This window comes from Sparus aurata, chromosome 23 (assembly GCF_900880675.1).
Source record: "Sparus aurata chromosome 23, fSpaAur1.1, whole genome shotgun sequence".
In the NCBI taxonomy this organism is placed as follows: domain Eukaryota; kingdom Metazoa; phylum Chordata; class Actinopteri; order Spariformes; family Sparidae; genus Sparus; species Sparus aurata.
This window is the reverse complement of record NC_044209.1, coordinates 28,074,320-28,097,360: the sequence shown is the minus strand read 5'-3', so window position 1 is coordinate 28,097,360 and position 23,041 is coordinate 28,074,320. Positions and strand designations below refer to the sequence as shown.

At 40.4% G+C, this 23,041-nt stretch overlaps 1 protein-coding gene and 1 long non-coding RNA gene across 7 annotated transcripts in view; one reads left to right on the top strand and one right to left on the bottom strand.

Annotated features, from left to right (window-relative positions):
• The first annotated feature begins 275 nt into the window (after positions 1–275).
• Positions 276–23,041, top strand: part of LOC115575100 (uncharacterized) — a 116,217-nt gene continuing 93,451 nt past the window's right edge. The window contains exons 1-2 of one of the 5 annotated variants that reach the window (XR_003982631.1): positions 276–784; positions 2,056–2,185. This is a non-coding gene — a long non-coding RNA (uncharacterized LOC115575100). The remainder of the gene's footprint in view (positions 785–2,055; positions 2,186–23,041) is intronic. The other 4 variants (XR_003982633.1, XR_003982634.1, XR_003982632.1 and 1 more) reach the window with 4 other exon arrangements.
• grin2ca (glutamate receptor, ionotropic, N-methyl D-aspartate 2Ca) overlaps positions 5,463–23,041 on the bottom strand; it is a 71,234-nt gene continuing 53,655 nt past the window's right edge. The window contains exons 6-13 of one of the 2 annotated variants that reach the window (XM_030406942.1): positions 19,342–19,510; positions 16,863–17,016; positions 16,043–16,168; positions 13,877–14,106; positions 10,184–10,344; positions 9,877–10,064; positions 8,562–8,794; positions 5,463–7,767 (exon numbers count right to left, since the gene is read on the bottom strand). In XM_030406942.1, coding sequence (XP_030262802.1) covers positions 6,145–7,767; positions 8,562–8,794; positions 9,877–10,064; positions 10,184–10,344; positions 13,877–14,106; positions 16,043–16,168; positions 16,863–17,016; positions 19,342–19,510 — 2,884 coding nt within the window. In that variant the 3' untranslated portion in view covers positions 5,463–6,144. The remainder of the gene's footprint in view (positions 7,768–8,561; positions 8,795–9,876; positions 10,065–10,183; positions 10,345–13,876; positions 14,107–16,042; positions 16,169–16,862; positions 17,017–19,341; positions 19,511–23,041) is intronic. The other variant, XM_030406943.1, reaches the window with a different exon arrangement.

Here is a 23,041-nt window from a genome sequence, read left to right as displayed (position 1 = left end):
AAAACAAGAAGGAATTGAAGGTAATATTTTTGAGATCAAAAGTCATAATTACAATTATGACTAGATTAGATTTCTTATTTTATTTAAGTCATAGGTATGGGAAAAAGTCCAAATTAGGGGATAAAACTCTTTTTCTGACACAGTTTTGAGTTACGATGTTTTTTTAAATTTAAATGAAGACTAAGATGTAATCAGATTTATTTTAACTGGCGGTAATAGGCTTCCATAATTTCTTTCCTGTTTGTTAAAACACTTATTAATCACAGTATGTTTTGTGTTGCACAGTTGTTGATTCTAATCGACATTATTACTGTTAAATCCATCTACTAGTCACTCACACAGGCTATTTAATCAGCAGGTATTTAGATTTTAAACTACTTTTATTTGAGCTAACTGTGTATGCTAGCGTGTTAGCATAGCCTAGCTTCCTGGGGCTTCTGTGTGGCACGCGCGCTGTACAGGCCCCTGCAGACTGGCCTGGTGAACCCCGACATGTTCAGTTACCTCCCGTCGCCTCGGTGAGTTAATGAAGTCCGTTGAGCTCGGCGTTTGTCGGTTAAAGTGTGTTTTCCCCCCCTCTTGTATGTAAAAAGTCTGTAAAAAGCTCCCAGCTGTCACAGCAGATGTCTCTGCGACATTGTTACCCGTGTGTAATTTGTTGTACAGTAATTAATTAGCTAACTGTGACGTTCCTAGCTTGATTGCGATCACGAGTCACGTCATTTCCGTGCTGGAGTTTGCTAACGAGCAGAAAGCTAAAATATTTCTGTGACATTTTTACAAGGTAGGTGATTTTTATCTTATTAATATGGCCGTTGGAGACTGATTTAACCCTGTTAATATTATAATTAATAACGTTATGTGTCAACTGCTTAAATAGCATTTAAAATCCAGGTGAGCAGTGGGATTGTGTTAACAAACATACATTTAATTGAAATATATACAATACAACATAATGAATCCGTTTAGAATCCACTACATCAGAGCTCTGTACATATTCATTTCCCAGTATGGAGGCAAATTCTACACCTGAAAAATCATTTAAAAACTTTACTGGGAACTCAAGTTATTTCGCGTTCACGCAGTTGTTGGGTGGTAGGAATTGTTAGTGTGTGACACATCAGATGTCCTGGTAGACAGCCAGTGTGAAAGAGGATAACAAGGGCTGAAAAGAAGCTGTTTTAATGTCATTTTACACAGTTTTAAATTAATTCTTAATAAATGATTTGAAGACAGGTGTGTCTTGAGATCTTGGGTTGCCTTTTGGTGTGTCTTGGCCACAAAACACACTTAAGTAAAGTATGCAAGTGTTAATATAAAATACCAAAAGTAAAACGTGCTCATAAAAATGTCTGCAGAAAAATGTATATGATGTTTTTTGGGATTAATATTTCTGCATGCTGCATTTAATTGCTGTACATTTAATGTGTATGGTTGAGCTATTTATTTCCTACCAAAAAGTTGGAAAAGCTTGAGTTGATATTGAAAATCAACACCCCAAAACTGACTGACCCGGAGCAAAACATTGATTATACATTTATCTGTTTGGGTGCTGACACCAAGTCTTATAATGGTAGAAAAACCCTGTATTCTATTAGTTCATCATATATTTTTACGAGATCATATAGCATATGAAGCATATGAAAAGCTATATGAAGAGGAATGTTATCAACACATAAAGGAGCATTTAGCCTGTCAGTTTATCACATACATTCAAATTCAGAATCACCAGATTTGGAAAAAGATTGATTTCACTGGACAGGATCTATATAAAACATTGTAATCTGAGAAGGTAACTAGTAACTGTAGCTGTCAGACAATTGTACTGGAGTAAAAATTAGGCTATTATACTAATGTGGTATTTGTTGTGTTTTTATCATTATTTTCACTAAATAAACCTTGAAAAATGTTGACGTTTAGTACTTTAGCCCATACATCTTCATACTCTATCTACTGGACCTCAGGACTTTGCAGTTATATATCAGCATGTGGCTCATGTAATATTTGATAAAGAAGTTTGTATATTAACAGTCCCAAAATGTCGCTTCATTACAGCTTATTGGAGGAGTACATGGACCTGTTGTGTGCTGCACTCTGTTGCTGCCGTCCTGTGACTTTGGCACTTCCTTTGATCAGCTGGTTCTTCTCAGAGTGAACCTTCAGGGGGCTGTTATACTTCAGCAAGGTAAGTGTCTGCTGCTTGTGCTGAAATTCATGTTGTGTGTTTATGTCTTGGCTTTGTTCTGCTTCTGTGTATGTGCTCTGAATATGACTGTGTATGCTGCTGGTGGTCCTGTTGCTTGTGCTGCCTGCTAATATTTGCTCTAATGCTGCTGTTTTTCATTCATGTGCGGCATTTGCAATGGGAAACAAATGTGAGTGCATGCCTTGTTGTGGCAGGGCTTCATTTTTGAATTGTTGTCTGGTACATGCATTGTGACGCTGTGGTGCTTGATGTAGATTTTTGAAGTGATGAAAACCATATGAATGTTTCAGGCCCAGATTGGTTTTTCACTGCATTGCACTGCAGATTGTTGTTTTTTCCTCGCTCTTACCTCACTGTAACCTGTTCTGAAGCTCAGGGTAATTTAATGTTGGCTTAAGAGATGTAAACAGCAAGTTGATAATATGGGTTGCTAATTACTATACTTCCTGTCAATGCAACTTGATCACATGACAACACACTGCTAGCACACACTCTTTGACACACTGTCAATCACTGACTCATGTCAGCAAGGTACGTGCCTGCTGCTTTTACTAATATTCATATTGTTTGTTTATGTTTGGGCTTTGTTCAGCTTCTGTTTATGTGCTTTGAAATATGGCTGCCTATGCTGCTGGTGATTCTGTTGCTATGTTTTATGTTCGTGCTTCTGCTGGCTGCTAATATTTGCTTCTAATGCTGCTGTTTTTGATTCATGTGCAACATTTACATTGGGGAAAACTGATTGCATATGTTGTTGTGGCTGAGCTTAGAGCTCATTTGTTGTTTTTGTTGTTGGGCACATGTATCAAGATTTGTTTTAGGGCTTGATGTTTACTGATCTTTACTGTGATGGAAACATACTGTTTTAGTATTCAGTGTTGAGGCCCAGATTGTTGTTTTTTTTTTACTGCATTGCACTGCATGTTGCTGTTTTGTTTCCTCTTAGCTTACTCTAACCAGTCCTGATGCTCAGGTTCATTTTATATTGGCTTTACAGTGAGTTGATGATATTGGGTTACTCCTTGCTATCCATATTATTTCCTGTAAGTGCACCTTAAAGCTATGATTGTTCTTCTACCACACTCATAGTAGAAACCTTGACAATCACCAATTCACTTCAGCAAGCAAAGTGCCTGCTGCTTTTACTAAAATTCATATTGTGAGTTTATGTGTTTGCTTTGTTCAGCTTCTGTTTATGTGCTTGAAAATATGGCTGCCAATACTGCTGATGGTTGAGCTGCTTGTGTTTTATGTTTTGCTTCTTCTGCCGGCTAATATTTGCTCTAATGCTGCTGACTTGTTGCGGCTAAGCGTATATATTGTTTGGGTTGTTGCTTGGCACATGTATTATGATGCTGTGATGTGTGATGTTGATTTTTGCTGTGATGCAAAACAACTGATGTCTGAGTGTTAAGGACCTGTTGTTTTGTTTCCTCCTGCCTCTCTGACACTCACTGATTCACTTCAGCAAGGTGTCCTCTGCTTGTGCTAACATGCTAGCTGGGATTTCAAAGATATGTCCCAGTTCCATACAACTCATTGGAGGTTTACAGTGTGGTGTACGTGCTGAAAACATGACAAAATTAAGCATTTCGAAACAGAATAAAAGTTGTTTGATGTGTTTATTCTAGTATACCTACTTCTAAAACAGTACTGTAAATACTACTATATAGTTCACACTGTATGCAGTTAATATGTGGTACTGAGGTAGGAGATGATCTTCTTTCTTCAGTCTCTGCTCTCTTCAGTGAATGTTTATATGCTTGTGTGGCTGCTGACACTGCTGGTTGTTTCTGCTGCTGTTTGGTATAAATGTAATTAATTTGTTGTCGTGAGTGAGCTAACTGTCCTCTGGCTGTGGTTTGGCACGTGTATTATGATGCTTTTAATGTTTTGCTGTGATCAGTTGTGATTTAAGGATGTCTGTGTATTGAGTGCACTGTATTCCCTTCCAGTTTGTTGTTGTTTTGTAACCAGGCCTGAGGCTGAAGTGATGCTCAGTGTTGGCTCTTGGGATGTAAACATAAGTTGCGTCTTGCACAGAGCCACTTGATTATTTTCTGTCATATTTGGACAATGTTTACAGTTGTTTATAATAATGCCCTTTCGAGTCTGAAGCAAATATGCTTGGAACTGTGTGGTTGACTCTCAAGTGACACTCAATCATTGATTCACTTCAACAAGGCTCTGTTTTTACTTTGTGTTGCTGCTGGTGCTTCTGGTTTATTGTTTGATGTCTGCTGGCTGTCAGTTTGAGCTTTCATGCTGCTTTTATGTGCAATATCTGTGGTTTTGTGTATTAATAGTGGATTTATTTTGCTTTTGCTTTGCTTCTTTTTTGGCACACGTTCTTTATATGTGCTTTCATTTGTATACTGATAGATCCTTTTGTTTGAAAGTAGCCCTGCTAATTGTACTGGCTGAAAATGCAAATCTAAGGTCTTTGCGAATTTAATAGCATTAAATAAGAATACCTTATCATTTATTAGGTGTTAGGATCCCAAACCCTTTAAATCGTATCAGCAGATAATCATGTTGTACCCTAAAATATCCATTGCTTTCGAAGGACTGTTAAAATAAACTAACAATAAAATGAAATATGGTATGGCCATATTTTTTTATCTTTTCGATCTTTAGGCACAAGTTAACACAGTTAACCATTTTCACCGTCTCCATGGACAGCCTGAAGCCACAGATCTCTTCTTTTACTGTCCTACGTTCTTTGAGAAAGTTAAGAAAAACGTGGATTGTGGTGTTTTTAATTTTTTTGATGTGCAAAATGCAACAGATGAGGCTACCAGCTTTTTAAATTTGGTGCTAGCACTGTTCAAGCATTTGTCTTCATCCAAAAGGGGGCGTGGTCGTTCTTATTTTCTAATCCTAACCCTCAGTATAAACCCAATCTGAAGTTTATCATTTTAATATGCATAAATTCATATTTATGTACTGCATACATTGCGTTTAACCTTCCGCTGCATGCCAAGTAAATTGGTGTATTCAGTGTTATCCATCTCAGTTCACTGTAAAGGTTCCTTTTAATGATTGGAGGCACTTTGTGGGAGCACTTAGCACCCAAGGTCAGAGCCTTGACACTCAATATCACCTCTGAACATTCTGCATTCTGTATTCACATAATCATCCACTCTGTGTGAGATTGGAAGATTGAAATAATAGATGGTGTGCATACGTAAAAAGTCACATTCATTAAATCACTGTATGATGTGAGAGCATGTTTAACATAAAGATTGAGATGACAGATGATTCCAAAAGGCCCTTGAGATGACCTTGTTCTTTATTAAAGGGTAGTGTAATAATGGAAATACACGTGATACGTTTTATGGTTTTCCCTTTTTAAAATCCCAGTCAAGTTACAATAATGACCAATGGCGCAGAAAGCCTTAGATAAACTGTGTACCCAAGGTTGTTGACTTAGAAAATTTAGGGAAGATATGTCAGTGGTTTGATCACAAAATTATAATAATAATTTATCTCTCAATTGACAGGGTGGGGAATGAATTTGAAAACAAATGAGAAAAATAAATGTCTCAAGTCGTAATCAGATTGAGAGGCTACAGTATATTGTCTCCCAGAATTCTTTAACATAGCAACACAGCATTTAAAAATCCTTTAAATAACAATCAACAGGTTAAATTTTTATGTATTAAATACTTTTTAACATTTCCTTTTCTTTTTTTTTTATATTTTAAGTTTGGCTTACAAAGTCCCAGCAGTAATTTGCTACTCAGTGTCTTCTCCTTTACATGTCGCTGCCCAAGATATTATTGCACTGATGATTGAGAGTCACCACTCTCAAATACACTATTGGTGTAGAGTTTAATTTTTGCTTTAATCAGAGGCTGAGGGGAGAACCCCCAGGCATCCCTCTCTTCAGAGGGGCTCAGTTTGAGAGCCTAGTGGAGGTCCAGTAAGGATGGGGCTCAGACCTCAGACTCCAGGCTGGATACTCTGCCCCAGGGCTTTGGCACATACGGACTGTTGACTCTGCGCGCCACCAACACCTGCCTCCGCTCTCTGCTCCCAGAGCCTGGGTCTTCCCTCTTTCCTGTGCCATCGTAAGGCCCATACATATTGTTGTGATAAACCAGCGGCCTGTCACTCATGCGAGGCAGCATTGCTGCGTTATCTGGGCAGTGGCTTGCACAGGGGAACAAGTGGCACATGTCCTTGGAACCATCATAGAACTGGGACGGTCCCTGAGCCAGTGGCCCTACATACACTGGTAAGTCTGTGTACGAGTTCAGGTAGGTGGAGTAGTGTCTGTGCACCACTGTGGAGGAGGAGCGGCGCAGGGCAGCGGCATTCTGCAGGATGGCTTCCCTATAAGAGGGCAGCCGGGTGGACTCAGAGTACTTGAGCTTTTGCTTGTAGGGGTAGGAGCCCATGTGGGCTGGGTCCAAGTATGCAGGCTCAGCAGCCAAGGGGTAGCAAGACAGGTTGTGCCCCAGACTGCCGTAGAGCTTGTGGGGCTTTGGGTTGGCCACTACCACCCGTGGAAAAAGGTCAGGCATGTCTGCACGGGTGGGCTTAGATTTGGATGTGGAGGGCTTTGTTTCATCCACCTGATGGATCCTATCATTGCCCCAAGTGGCTTTGAGAAATGAGGCTCGGCGGTTGAGTTTCTCCTTCCCCAGGAGTGGAACATCATCCATTTCAGGCTCCAGGTAGGACTTCATACAGGAGTTGCAGCTGGTGCTGCCACCTGGGTAGTGTCCTGCAGTGCAGGCCATGGCGGCACCAACAGAGGCATGGTTGTTCAGGAGGTGATTGGCCCTCAACTCGGCAAGGCAGGATCGAGGTTCATCATAGTCTCCTCTGACTCTGGGGTCTGCAGCATCAAACACGTAGCTATGGGACCTCCTCCTCCGGCTCACACAGTCAGGGGGGTAGCTAAACTTCCTCCTCAGCGGTCCTTTGTGCTCCACGTAGATATCTGGCACCTGGAACTCCCTGTAAGGAACAAATGGGGATGTGGGGTGCCGGGCCTGGTTCTCCACATACAGCCTGCTGCTGTGGTGGGGGTTAGAAGTACCAGAGGGAGCAGGGTCCCGCATGGCGATATGAGGGCTGCTGAGGCTGGAGATGGGCAGAGTCCTCTCTAAGATATGCTGACTGTTGCGGCTGGGCAGCGTGTAGCGGAGTGGAGTGGGTCGGGTCACCACCCGGGGCTTATCCAGGAGCGGCTGGGTGGAGCCGTCCCCATAATGAATTGGGAAGGTGGGTGTGAGGGCCCTCTGAGGGTACGGTGAGTGGTTATCTGTGATGCTGGAGATGTAGGGCAGTCGGCCATGGGTCATGTCTGTGGTGGTTATTCGAGGTGGCAGGCCGGCCCGCACATTGTCGGCCCCACGCCTGCTCCAGTTCTCTATTGTTTTGGTGGCATTGTCTAGAGAGTTCTCCACTCTGGCAGAGGACACCATGTCCTTGGCTGTCTGCAGCATCTTTAGCATATTGGCTTGTGAATAGTTGGTAGTTACATCTGGACTCTGCATGCTCCCATTGTGGTCGCTTTGCTCTACTCCATTGAAGCAGCTGTAGATACCCTGCAGAAAGACAGATCCAAGAATTAACCAACACGCTATTGTACTTTCAAAGGTATTCAGTCACGTTTCTCTACAGATATGGTGTAAAATTCCTATTAACTTTTTGCAAATGAGGTGACAATGTTAATAAGGAAAATCTGCCATTGCCGAAAGAGAATCATTGTAGTTGGTAGTAGTTTCGGGTTCGTGTTGTTGTATTTGAAGTGTTGTTTGCACAGAACTTGATCTTGAACACAGCTCAGGCTTATAAATGAGCGTGTTGCTGATCATGCACTTACCATATTAGTTTCTCCATTATTATAGCTCCAGCTTTATTTTACTTTCAAATTGTATGTCTGTTTGGAATACTTATATCACCTCAGACTACTGTTGACACTTCTTGATGGGACAATTTAAATCCAATTTCTCTCTCATCAGCCATCACGATATTTCAGCAAGTTTCCATGAAGTTCTTTTAGTACCTTAAACCAATTTATTTCACTATCGGTTTTTATGGTCGCTGCCCTTGAACCATTCTGGTTGTACGTTGATTACTTACTGCATTACCAGTATTTCTAAAGCCATGTCTTAAAGGATACCTCACAAGGAGACAGCAGTCTTTACAAGTGCATTTTATCATGCAGCAAGGCCGTAACATATGTAACTATAAGGCAGTTATTCTTAGAAACTTGTCTGCTAAAAGACAACTTGCCAACTTGTTCCTGCTGTATTGCTGCAGTTAGCCCTTGAAAGTCATAGATTGCAGTAACAAAAACCACTTTGTGCTGTAGTTTTCATGCATAAGGTTAACTTACTCTACTGATGGCTAGGAGGAAGTCCAGGCGCTCGGATTTGCGGACTGAATGTCGTAGTTTCCAGTACAGCAGATGCTCCCAAGCAAAAACCAGCAGGCTCAGGCCCATAGCCACAAGCAGCATGTAGAAAACTCCTGCCATGTTGTCAATGTCCAGCTTACTGCTCATCACCTCTTTCTTCTCATTGCGGCAGATGCCTGTGAGCCAGACGGTCTGCAGCTTCTGTGTGTCGCCTGTGGGGGAAGAGCACAGAATACAGACCTAAGCCCCATTTGCATAACACTAGTATTATTTGGGGACTCTGAGTGAGTAATGAAATACCCTCCAGCCTCTCATGAAATTCATTTGCATGGGATAATGAAATTCACTCCAATAACCGGCACTCCAGATACAACTGTGTAAGGTTGCACGGTTGTTCTGTTTGTGATTTAGTAAATCCCAAATTAATCCAGATCACTCTTTTTTTTTTCTTTAAGTGGACAAATGTTGTTCAACAAGAGGAAAAACAAATAATGGCTGTTACAAATCTGCATGAAAAACTAGTTGTGAGCAGTTTAAAGACTTTTGTTCTTGTTTAAGGTGAGTGACATTTAGAAGGTTGAAGAAGAAAATTATCTAGTATGTTACAAGATCTGAGGCAAGTCTGGAAAAACAATAACAATTTTTATGAACTATAAATACCTTTTTCTGACCTTTTTATATTCAACTGATTTACAAAAGCTCCTGTGTGTGACTATTTTGTTTACACATGTGCCCAAAAAATTAAACTAGACCATAGAAACAGCCTAGAAACACATTTTCTATGGATATTTTTTATTATTATCAAATACTGGTTTTGCAGTACCCAAAGAATATCTTAGGTAGATTTGTTTATTTGACTTTACTTTTGATTATCTTTACCATTTTCTGTTTACAAGCTGGTTAGATTGTCGGCAAAAATTAATTAAATCACAGCACTTTTTATTTGGCCTTTGTGTGACATATAATGCAAAGTGTTGCGTTGTTCATCATACCAACTATTGCATATTTCTGCGAAAAGCTTCAAAATATCTCATCTGAGGAGCTCAAGTTAGCAGAGTGAGAAACACATTTTAAATCACAGCTTGAAACTTGGTTTTATTGACTTGCATTTATGCATCTGTCAGTAAATTCTACCATATTCTGTACCCAATATCCATTCCCATTTCCCCATGCCAATTTATTGTGTTTATTCTTTCTCCTTATGCATTTATTCCCTTTCAGGTTTTTGAAAACATAGTTATAGCATTACTGGTAATATTCAATGAAATTTATTGTATATATATGAAGAATTAACCGTCAGCCAGGAACTGGAGCAGGGCCAGGTCGATGGGTCGTTTCCAGCGTGAATCCTTCTGCAGAGCAATGCCATAACCAGTGGTAGCAAACACTTTCCCACTGCCAATGGTTACCAGCTTGCAGCCCTCATCTTTGCCAGCCATGTAATTCAGCACAGCAGCATCGTAGATAAAGGCATCCAGTTTCCTAGCAGGATAAAGAAAAAGATTTTTATACTCAAAAGGCCATTATATAACTGTTTGGCTCCGCTTTGGCTCTCAGTTCTGTTGTAAATACATCGTTACTATGCCTTGGCAGACACATACCCTGTTTTGAGGCTGTTAAGGGCATCCTCTACTCCCTTCTGGTTGTATTTGACCATGTGGGAGTGCATCTCAGGGTAGTTACTCCTTATGTTGCGCTCTGTGCTGCCATTTGGGACCGTACCAAAGCGGAATGGAGGGTACTGCTCCTGTGGCTTTTGAAACTGTCGAGAATGAGGAATGACAAAAATGATCAGTGATTTGATTGATTGTTATCTAATGAAAATGTAATCATTTATTCATTATCACCGTCGAGACCTTGGCGTATCAACATGTAATCATATCCAGTTTGCTCCATCACCCTCATGGTTGTTTGTGACTTCATTACAGTGCCATTTTCTGCATTTGGGTCCAGATAAAGCATCCATTTTTGTGATTTATGTGTCAACTTCCAAGTGCGTTTGTGATATCTATCCTGCTGGCCGCTTGCTTGGTTCATTTTCACATCTAACTCTATAATGTGACGATCAGACACTGTATCCAAAGATCCAAACTTCCTTCTTCCTCTCCTCGTTCCCCCGTTAGAAATGAACTCTTCATTCTATCCTTTCCCTTTTGGCAGTACAAGATGCATTTCATTATCTGTGAGGACAGGAAGTAGGACGTGGCGGAAATACAATCGACATAATTGCACTTTTTCATTAACCTTGTGCAAATATGTTCTCACTGCATTAACTGAGGGACAATTTGCATTAAAGTTTGTGTTTGAGAAAGTGGACAATGTCACGTCCAGATAAGATGAACCGGACTTCTTCTGCATTCTGTTATCAGCTCAACCTTTAATATCCTGAGGGTTGGAAGATACACAAGCTTGGATACGAATCAGAATCTTGTTGTGAAGTAGCCGTTGTAGAGTTATAATATAGAGAAAGTCATATATTTCTGAACAACACAGGAGTGACACTGCAAGGTACTAGAAACACAGAATAACAGAATTACACTGTACAGCCAAACAAACTGGAGTGGTGAATGTTTAATTTTCTGTCTTCAGGGAATGAACCACAAAGCAGAATAACTAAACTTTTACAAAGAAACCTTTTCAATTACATTTTACACTACAGGAGTGCCGGCCGTTTCATTAGTGCCATGATATGTCTCATGTGGCCATCAAGTCTTTGCAGCTCCCTCAAATGAAGCATGCTTTATGTCAGAACCAGACGTTCCATTAGACGTTCTCGTTGTCTGTCATTTTGACGGACAGGGTTGTAAAAATTCTGTCATAATCTATTATTACCCCTCATTTTAATTTGCAGGATAACGACACCTTCTTTAATAGCATTCATTTTCAAAAACAGCTTGATCACTATAACATTTGATATGAGAACAACATTTTTTAGAGGAATGGAGAGAAAAGATTAACAGGGACACCAACTGTGCGGTCACTTTATGTGTCAACACCACATGAAGTACATGATTTTCCTTTATGGAGTGACAGCGGTTGACACTAAAAGGCTGCTTTCAACATGCTGCCGTCTTCTGGTGCCTTAACAGGCAAATATGAACAACCCAATCTTACAGAATTGAACGGCTACTGTTAAAATGTAAACAAACAATTACAAGAAATTAAATGGATCTCCTCCAACATCCTCCTGGTCTGTATGGACTTAACTGGGTCCGTTTTGCTTCAGCATAAACAAACATATCAAGTGAGACTGCTGTATAAGTGTTGGTCATTACTATTGCTGTGTCTCAGTTCAGGGTCTGCATCCTTCAACGGACCCGGCCTTTCAGTCTTCGAAGGCGAGTCCTTTGAAGGCGAGTCCTTCGAAGAGACCTTGTTAACTGCGTCAGCCGTTGTTAAATGCGACGGTCTAGCCTTCGGAGCATTTCCTGGTTACGTCACGAGTTCTGCCGCCCAGGCCCGTGAAAATGATGATATATGCTACGCCATGTCGCCATTTCTCTCTTTCTTTCTTTTTCGGGCGCAAAGAATCTTGGGATATATGAGGCCACGAAGGATCGTAGCGGTGCATCCTCCAAAAAGAGGGAAAAGAAGGAGCATTTGTGGTACGCATCTGGAGGAGCCTTCTGATTGGGACAGCCTCTGCATGGCGTTGTGACGTAATTGGCCTTCAAATGCTCCTCTTAAGGATGCAGACCCTGAAGTGAGACACAGCGTGTGTCTTTACCTTGGACAGACAATTTCTTATAACTGCTTCAATTTTGAAAGTCGGTTAAAAAGAATGTGCTGCCTTTTTTTTTTTTTTTTTACCAGGGAACACTGCAAGACCTCCAGTTTGTAGTTTCTTGATGCACTGTCAGCACCTGGATAGTGAGAGATATCTACGACAGGAGCTCTGCATGTGAATTATTAATGTTACTGTCAACTAATCTTATTAGTCTTTCATTAGGTTGTTTTGTATCACATTTTACCTTTTATCAAAAACTGCAGCTTCTGTGATTTTGATATTCCACCCTATATCAATTTTGAGAATAAATTGTGCAGCCCTAATACAAACTGTTGTCTGGGGGGGTCAAAGTCAATATGTTCACTCAGGCACGTGCTACAACCTTCCCTCTGTTGCTGTGCTGCAACAGCATCCTGCTACTTTGACCTTGGTGTCTGAGAGCTGTTTTTGCAAAACCACAAGGTGTCTCTTATCAGGAACACGCAAACATCTGTTATTCAAAGTGTTTGAACAAACAGCTAACGCTGTTGTTTTCCTAGCGAGGACGGTACTTTTATATCTGTGTACCCTTTTGCTATATCTTGACAGCATGTCACTGAAACATTTTCTGCACACACCTTCCTCATACTACATAGGACAGAGATGAGCGTATCAGACACAAATGGTGGATTGAAGGAGGTTGGTCGATGTCAGAGGTAACATGATGTGTTACCCCATCACAAGGACTTTTCCTATAAATGAAGTGTCTATTCTGTGTGGATGAGGCAATCATCAGCCTTAACACAACGCCGTCTCCTTACAGCAGCTCTCCGCGTCTTCATCGCTCTCTCCTCGGATACAAGGTCACTTTCTGTGGCTTCATCTTGTACCTCATTTACATTTACTTAACCTGAGGGGTTCAACACAGCTGGACAAACAGCGGTTCAGACCTCCATTCCCCCCATGCTGCCATGCAGAATGCTGTTCAATAATCTATGGACTGGCTGTCAAAATGACTCTGCTTCTTTCTCTGCATAGCAGACTTAATGTATAATGAGATGAGAATTGTAAATGACTTTGCCAGAATCATAATGAGCAGTGGACAGCTTGGTCTTTCCCTCAAATGCCCCTTTAATCCTCTCAGTTGCCTGAGAGCAAAGAGTCTACAAACCATTTCTTGTGCTGATGGTTTAACATGGCTTTCCTTGTCAATACTCCTATAAAACAGATCCTCAGGCCAGACAAATATGCATAAGATAATACCAGAAATTATAATCACTGTCCCCCCAGAAAATCCACTTGTGTGTTACATTTCATAGGCTTTTCAGTGACATTCCCGTCTAAAGGGTCCGTGGATGTAATTTAATTTCACCACTTATTCTGTGACCCTTTTATATTTTGCGGGGAAAGTGAAAAGTCACAGCCATGACATTGTCACTTCTGGATATTTGCCTTCATAGCTCGACCACCCACTGTTTACACACCAGAAATAGACCACTTTGTGTATACCTAAGCTGTACATCAAACACAACAACACGCCCGACACAGCGCACACAGGACTGTCAATGACAGTGACGGAGCTCTGTACCTTTTTGTCGCTCAGCCCAGAGACCGTGTCGATGTACTGCTCCTGGATCATGAAAGCCGCCAGGTTGGCTGTGTAGGAGGCAAGGAAGATGACAGCGAAGAAAGCCCAGACCAGGACCATGATCTTACTAGTGGTGCCCTTTGGATTCTCAATGGGGACAGAGTTGTTGAAGACGATTCCCCACAGCAGCCACACCGACTTCCCGATAGTGAAGGTGGGACCACCGGGATCTAGAGACGATAAAGAGTAGATAGGATTCAGTATCAGTCTGTACATGGTGGACAGTGTTCAACAAAATACACACATCGCTCTATCTAACCCCTAAAATATGTTCGTCCTTCCCCTCCAGAATGACCCATATCATTTTTCCAAAAATAACTAGAGCTTTTCACACCATGGAGAAGGTTATTGGAATATCACCTTTGAGGTTACAGAGACTTCACTTCATTGCACTCTCTGGTGGGGCTCCATCGAGTGGACAATGGTGTTGTTCATTGGACCAACCCTGCTGCTTATTTTGTTTGTATTGTGAAGGGTCATGATTGATTTATTATTGATTCATCTGTCTGTGAGTCTATAAAGTCTCAAAAAAGTTACAAAAATGCTAAAAAAGATTTCTCAGAGCCCAAAGTGACGACCAACCGTCTAAAACCCAAAGGACTCTTTATTTATTAACTGTCATAGATGACATAGAAAAGCAGCACATATTTGTAATTTTATTACAAATATCTCAAAGAATTAATTGATTATCAAAGCAGTTGGCATCTAATTTTCTTTTGAGTTGACTGAATTGAAGTGTTGTCTGAGTTCTGGTGTTGTGTGTTGCTGTGTTCGTGAGTCACACTTCTGGAATTTTGACAAAAGCTGAATTTTGTTTTTTTTTCATTTTCAGCCAGCATGTAAGAAGAAATTAGATCCAGAGGCAGTTGACCTTATTGGTGTAGTATTTTATTACAAATATATGTCGGTGTCAGTATTACAATGAAGTGATTTTACACCTTTAACTTGAAATCAAATGTCAGTTGTCAGCAGACAATAACACACAACAACAGTGAGGCAGCTGTCTTGTCAGCGTGGCTAAAGAATGACACATTTCAGGAAAAACTCAGTTACATGTCTGAACTAAAATACCGACAACTGATTCATTATCCTTGTTCTTCAATAAGAACACGTCATATTTGACCTTGCAGTTAATTTTGGCATCGTATATGTCATGCATCCTAAAATACATTAAGACGAAAATCAGAAGCTGAGCCAGGAGCGTGGCCCCTTTTGGCCTTTCTCCATCCATTATAAGATGTTTTATAGACCACATGGCTCTGAGATGAAACTGCAGTATCTCAATTTTCCAGGCATTGATCCAATATGTGGCCTCTGTAAATAGGCTTGGATTTCATATGTTCTCTGAAGACTCCGGAGGCCTGTAAGACTTCTGTATTTATTGCCTCTCTCTGGCAGTTCAGGGATGCCAATATTAGAAAGAATTGATTTAAGTACAAACATTAATTTGCTGCTTTGCTTCAAATTTGTATTATGAAATATGTTACATGGTACCTCAACGTGAAAACAAACATGTAAAATGGGTGTTTGTGTTGGAATCCAATCAGCAGAGCAGCATGCCAGATTTAAACAAGCGCAAAGAAGTCCAACAAGGCAACTGTGCCTTTATTTCCAAGCAACTCTGTAATTTAACACCACAAAATTCACTATTAACACACAACCTTGGCTCTGACTTGCATGTTTCATTCTGACAAAATGCAAATGGCATTGTTTTAATATGTATGAAAAGCATGAAGAAATTCTAATTTAAAGTTAAGTACTGGTTTCCCTCTACAGTATGTTATCTTCTATTCTTTCCAGTGTGCTATTCTTAATGATGCAGTTTTCATAATAAATGTCAGTTCAGGATTGTTGAAAGAGGAAAGAGCTATATTTAGAGCTTATTGTACTTTCAAACGGACATCCACTAAACCTAAATCATCCCTGATCCGATCTACAACCACCTGTAGTGTGTTTCTGCCACAGAATTGTCAATATATTGACTTGGCTCTCGGGAAACAGCTGTCTTTATTTTTCCCTTTCAGTTAAAAACTGAAGGAAATAAAACGCTGTTTCTCTGAAGTATGAAGACGTCTATGATTTTGGATGGAGGCAGGCGAGACTTACCTTTTGCAGTAACCAGGCTTCGGTTGTACCCGACTGGACTGCAGTATTCAAAGACAAAGACTGTGATGGCCACGACAGTCAGACACATGACGAACATCATCACCCAGACCGCTGGACTGTACGGCTCTACAGGGACAGAGGACATAGATCAGAGTCAGACAAACAATCAAGACTCAAACTTCATCTGTTGGCAGTGATGAAGAAAACTTTGCTCACTTAAACAAAGACGAACGATCAGCATTAACGACAAATCTGTTTATAGAGCATACTGTAATTTTCAATTTCCTGAAGGTGCAATATTCAACATACCTGCCCTTGGGGGTTTTCTGTTAATGTGATTAGATTTTTATTTTATTATTTTATTGGTCAGGGGACCATGATCAATAAAACTGCTGTAAATTAGCCAAAAGGCAAACAGGGCAAATTTTCACCTTGATGAAAGATTAACATACACATTACCCCCCAAAAATGAAGTAAAATAAAATTACCAACATTATACATGAATAAAATACAAACAGTACAGAATCCCTGCACATTATTATACATTTAAAATGAATATATTAGCCTAAAAATATATATTTAGAATGAAAGTGTTTAAAGATTAACCAGTCCAAAGGTCACAGGAGACGAGGGGAGTGCTTTCTAACAACTTTCCCTGACTGGAAGGAACCAGTGCCATTGGAATCACATTATACATTATGCAGCTATACCACCAGGCTCCCACAATGCTGTGTTGATACCTCGAGCGTATTTTTCCAAGCAGAGGCGCGACCAGCCATATGTCTTCATTACTTCAGAGGTGCACAGAGGAGTTTCTCACCTAAAAAGGCAGATGGTGAGACGGTCCCGTTACTTCTGGCCACCATCACGCTGATCCCCGTCTCCACAAACGGCACTGAGAAGTCAATAATCTCAGAGCGCTCTTCGTTTATGGTCAGTGAGCCGATGGCCATGTCCGCCCGCTTGTAGAACACCTGTGGCGGAGGGAAAGTCAATAGAGATATTCTTTGGGTGAGATGAAAGTGCAAATGGAAAGCGGATGTTTGTCTGGCGCGATCATAAATCGGACCCTGTGTAGCAGTGTCGGACATAATGCTGGACGTCCACTGCTGACCTTTGATAAATCTCATCTATCAGTGAAGTCATCACACTCGGCCTCCGTCCCTGAGGGTGATATATTGTCTGATTCCTCCCAGCAGCCAGGCGGACACAACCTAAAAGCCTATCCTGATGTTATCTGTCCTTTTTTTTCACTGCTGCATTGTAAAGCAGCATCCACTATCTAATCCATCTCTAATCCACCAGAAGGTATTTCAGCATAAAGCATAATGCCTGTTACATAAGTCGTCTGTTGACAATATATCACAAGCAGGAACTGAAACTAATCGCTCCAGGCTAAAGGTGACAGGGGCTCAGGCTGAATAGGAAGCGATGCTATTCTTGCTAATGTCAGAGTCTCGACAGCACAGTTCAGAAGCCCCAGTGACCGCTTTTTCCAGCCTTTTCTGCCACACCACACCACTGTTTATCATACTGATAGAGGACCGGTAGATTTACAGTCCAGACGCTCCGCCTCATGCAAGCCATTAGCTCTCCTATGGAGTTTGATGCCTCATTGGGCACAATAGCCTTCTTGTTGGTGAAAAAAAAACTGTAGAAATAAAAGGCCAGCTAATGTTGTATCCTCCAACTCCTCAAGAGGAGGGCCGGCAGGAGGATCCTGACTGTGGAGATTATTCACAAGGACACCTGCTCCTCCTTTTCGTACAGCAGTCCCTCCCTCACTCACCACACTGACCTTGGTACCTTTTCATGTACTCATTAATCTTGACTTCAGATTGCTTTTCCTTTTTATTTTTTTGGCCAACAGCAGAAAAAGAGTCATGTCTGAGGTTCTTCACTCTCATTTTATTGATGGCGCACACAATGTTTTAATTATAATCAAGGTAAAGGTGGGCGATTTTAGATCGTGGACACCTTCAGTCGTAGAAATCGTTGTATTTACTGACAAACTGATCCACGTTACGTGTACAGACCAACAGAGGGATTTATCTGACTAGATGGCTTTACTTATTGGATGAATTACTACACCTGGCTCTTCTTTTGGAGACTTGTTGTAGTATTTTTACTCTAAAAAAGTGAGTGATAGTGGCAAAAAACAACCATCTTAAATGCAATTTGTGTTTTTTAAATGTGCAAATGGAGAAACTCATAGGCTATTTAAAGTCTGACTATAGTCTTCAAGGCATTTCATATTCGAAAAACAAATCATTGAGTGTTGATATTAAATAAATTGTGATTTTTCTTACATTTCTATAAATGTTTTCATTGTTATACCACTCTGACTCAATCAGTGGTTTATTCTCTGATCACATACAAAAATAATAAACCAAAAAATCAATCAAAAAGTTCAAAATCAAGATTTATGCTCTTGTTTCTGAGCACTAATAAAAAAACACTATTACACAAATGTTGACATTATAGATCCAACTCAATCTACTTGCAATGTGATTGGTTAATATTTGCATGTATTTGCATGTCTAATGATTTGGCTGTGTATGCTCTAGCTGCGTGATATGGAATTAAAACAATATTGATTGATTGTTTGTACTTTAAACTGCCGTGTTTTGGTTCCTTGACCTAATAATATTAACCATAATAAAAAGGATTCCTTTTTGCTTCTCATTCAAGTCAAATTTTAACAATTGGCCATGCTTCATCAGCGGTTTGTCACTACTACCAGAATTAGCTCTCATTAGCTTCTATTATAAGCACGTTTACTTTTCAAAGGAGTTTGAAAGGTCCAGATGTGATCAAGCTGCAGTTTAGGTAATAAAAGCTCTCCGTTTCTGGTTTAAAAATCATCTCCTGCAAGAACCCCCAAGCGCAATACTGCCCTTCAAAAACTCAAATTTCATAAAATTATTTATAAAAATGATTTGCATTTTGAGGAATATATATTTCCCTTGGTTTGCTGTTCATGAAGGTTTCCCTGCACACTGAGATCAGCATGACATGCAAAGCCATGTAGCTGTAAAAGACGAAATCTAATATTTGATCAATCAAATGACCTTAAGACTTGTATCACTGATTACAGCAAGGCCATACAGATCCACACGTGTTGTTAATGTTCTTTCCTGAGAAATAAATCAAATGTTGGTAAATAATCAATCCTAGCTGTTTAAAAAGCAGCTAACGGAGAATTGATCTCATTCTTAATCTTGGCGATGTCACTGTGTTGACGTCCTGAGTGAAGCTGGACTGCTGCTACGTTAAACGAGCCTTGTGCTTGTTCTTACCTCTCCGATCATCCCGTTCCAAATGCCTCGCACCAGCTTGCCGTGCTTGCCGTTGGTGACCAGGTAGAGGTCGTAGGAAAACTTAATGTTGCGGGACAACTTCTTCAAGATGTCGATGCAGAAGCCCTTACAGCACAGCTTTGTGTACGGCTCGGTGTGACCCACGATTCTAAAAGATAAAGACACGACAAAAACAGAGAATGTGAAGGTTCTGATCGTCACTAACACATGAACATGTGAAGGTTATTATCTCTGCCAAGGAGGTTGTGATTTCACCCGTGTCTGTTTGTTAGGTGGAGAATGAGTCAATGAGCAATGAGTTTGATTTTAGTTTAAAAATCTTGTGTGTTTAGTTATTATATCAGGTGGCGGTTTGCCCTCTACAGCGTATTGTTCCATTGTAGTTCTGTGGGGATTTCATCTGGAGGTCAGTGTAGTGTCTTTCCTGCTCTGTCTCTTTGAGAACTGGTTTCTTTATATTATTGGTTTCTGTTGCTCTAGACTGCTCAGTTCTCATTGTTATAGATGACGCCATTAAACTCCCATTATATGTTATCAATTGCGGGTAAAAAACCGCCAATTATTAGATCCAATATATTGTTTAGATTGTACCAGAATCCCACTGTAATCAGAAGTCATATTTGAGACCGATATTTCGATGTGTTGGTTGATATCTGCAAAGATGAGAACAGATAACCTTCAACAGTCCACTACAGTTTAGTTTGTTTTTTATTTCTGTGGCACACCAAACATCTGGCCCGTCCCACAGCGGATTAAGACGCTGCTGTTGTAGAAAACAAACATCTTCCAGTAAACAAAAGATTATAGCTGAGCTGGAATGATCAAAAACATCCGTATGATATAACAAACAGCACAGTAGTAAGGATTACCTTAATTAAAGGATATATCCGGTGTAATGAGCGTCTTATTTCACAATATAGCTGATGCGATCTAAACCACTGTATTTGGTTTATTTTTGAACCCAGAACAAACCCAGTTATAAACCACAGAAACAGAAGATTTCAGATGTCAAATAATGTTGAAGACATTGTTATTTTTCACGCACCAGTGTCAAACATTTCATATTCTAGCATCTTAAATGTGAGGGTTTGCTCAAGAGACTCAACAGTCTTTGGGTTTTGGACTTCATGTTACTTCTTTTTCTCTACATAAGAACGTCACTTTGGGTTCTTAGAAACCCAAAGCAGGTGATGGAGGTGTGGAGAGGACCAACCATCTCCTCATCATCGAGGCCTGGGATCCAACGTTAGGAAGAAAAATGCGTTAGGGGGGTTTGCAGGTGGGAGAGTTGGAGCTACTCTACAGGCCTGCTTACTGTGTCACGGCCCCGACAGATGGACGGACAGCTGGGTGGACAAAACAAATCCAACATGAATTAATCACAAACAAACAATGGCAGACAGGAGTGGAACTCGTTGCTGAATTATTTGGCCTTGACAACAGCAACCAGTCTTAAAATGTTACCTTAAGTCATAAACGAGTACTTGATGCATCAGTATCAACCATTTATTATGCAATATGTACCAGGGTCAGTATACATTTAACACCACTCATGCATATTTTAATGCGTCTGCTTACCTTTTCCCAAAGAACATGTGCAATATCATGATATTTATTACTGCTGTGACTAACCATAATTTATTTTTAATTAAACTCAAATATTTTCTTGATCAATCCGTTTCCATTAGCCCAAGGGATCATTTGGATTGAAGAGTTGTATGAAGTAATTATCTGCTAAGCATTGTGTGGAGAGGGCCTGCAGCAATTTCAGTATTTCATTTTAGAATGATCAATATCAGTGAAAGTGTAAGCTGTATTCAAACGTTTTCACCAGTTTATATTGCAGTCAAACAGGCCTTTCAGACAGAAACTGAAGCTGTTATATCGCTGTCTTCAACTTGCTGGTCTACTGCTGCCTTAATTGCAGACATGACCCTCAAGTCAACAACAAGAACATAAAATGAATACAGATAAGTCATTCCAGTCATTAAATCAGTCACGAGTCATTAACTGACAAGTCCAAGTTCTGACTCTCAAGTCATTTATTTTCTTTCGTCGAGTTGAAACTTACTTGAGTCCAAGTCACGATGATTTGAGTCAACATCTCCGCTTAATCATTTAGTTTGTGTTACTGTGCGACTTTGTTATTTTAACATGATAGTTGTGATCTGAACTAACCCTTTCAGATGTTTAGTTTACAATTATACAAAAGAGGAAAGCAACAAATTGTGAATTAACATCAAATGTTTCCGATTTTTGCTAGAAAAGATGGTTTCAGTGAAATGCTCTAAAAATGAAAACGGTGGTGTTTGATGAATAAATAACAGTTTCTGATCGACCTGTAGTGGAAAAACATTGGTGTAATTTTTGTAAAGTTAATTTTAGGATTTGCTTGTTAGTTGTTACTTTGTATTGTTTCACATTACCCATGCACACTGTCCAACCTCAGCCTTATTTTACTGATGAGGATGAATCAAGCTCTCAGGTCATGACTGCTCTACTAATAGCAGCCTCTTTTTCTTTTTTACTCTGCAGCACTTTCATATCCGAACTAGTAGCATGGGGTCTAAAATGCAGGATGGAGTCTGGCAGGCTGCCTCTTCTGTCTGTCTCTTGTTTCTCTAAAGTATCTGCTGCTGTATAACCGTTAATGCCATATTGCTGTTGAAATGCTACACGTACGCACCTTTATATCACGTCCCTTTATTGCAAAGACCAAACACTTCGACCCAGACTTGGATGTGGTGTGGACTACTAAAAGTATGCTAAACCCTTTTAATGAGAACACACTCACGCTTGTGTAATACCCACCACATGCCAACAGATAACCTGGTATACCTGCTTTCATACAGTACTGATCTTCAGACAGAGCACGCAGCACAAGCTAAACGGACACTCTCAGCCTCGGCATACCAAGTAAAAGAGGCTGACGTAAGGGCTGAAATCAATTCCCCTTACTTATCAGCAGGATTATCAGGAACTCGAGGATGAAAATGTCCTTCAGTCTCACATTAACTGGATGACGCCAGTGATGTGAGTCAGGACGAGGGGAGAAAACAAGTCCAGTGCCTTGTAAAACATCTTGTACTCTGCTCGGATTTAGAGAAGAGGTCTTTTATCAAGCAGCCACATTAACTCAAGTGTGAGGATTTTCTGCTTATCCGTGTTTATGTTGTTTTTCTGGACTGTTGATCAGACGAAACAAGTCATTTGGAGATGTCTCCAGTGTTTTCTTCCTTATTTACAGACAAAATGATCGATCATTCTTTCTTGTTCCAGCACAACTTAATCCCTTCACCTCTAACATTAAGGTGTACTGTGCATGGATAAGTCTCTCTGAAGGGCAAAATAAGTGAATCTGATTCCGAACAGATGCTGCTCACGCTCTCTGCTCTGCTGTGGTGCTCATGATTAATGCATTGACCAGACTACATGATCTTTTTTGTCTGAAATGGTCCCAGTGTAAGATTAGCAATCATAAAGTCATACATAGCTGTTGTGACTTGGCTAAGAGACAGACTAGAAGTTGGATCCTGACCAATCATAGCTTGCCGTCTGCCAGGAACTGACTTCACTATTCCACTTGACAGCACCAACATCATCTCTCCGCTTTACTTTCGACATGTTTACCGCTGTGTGCATCGGCCAGTATCACCGAACACATCATAGGAGAGAGCAG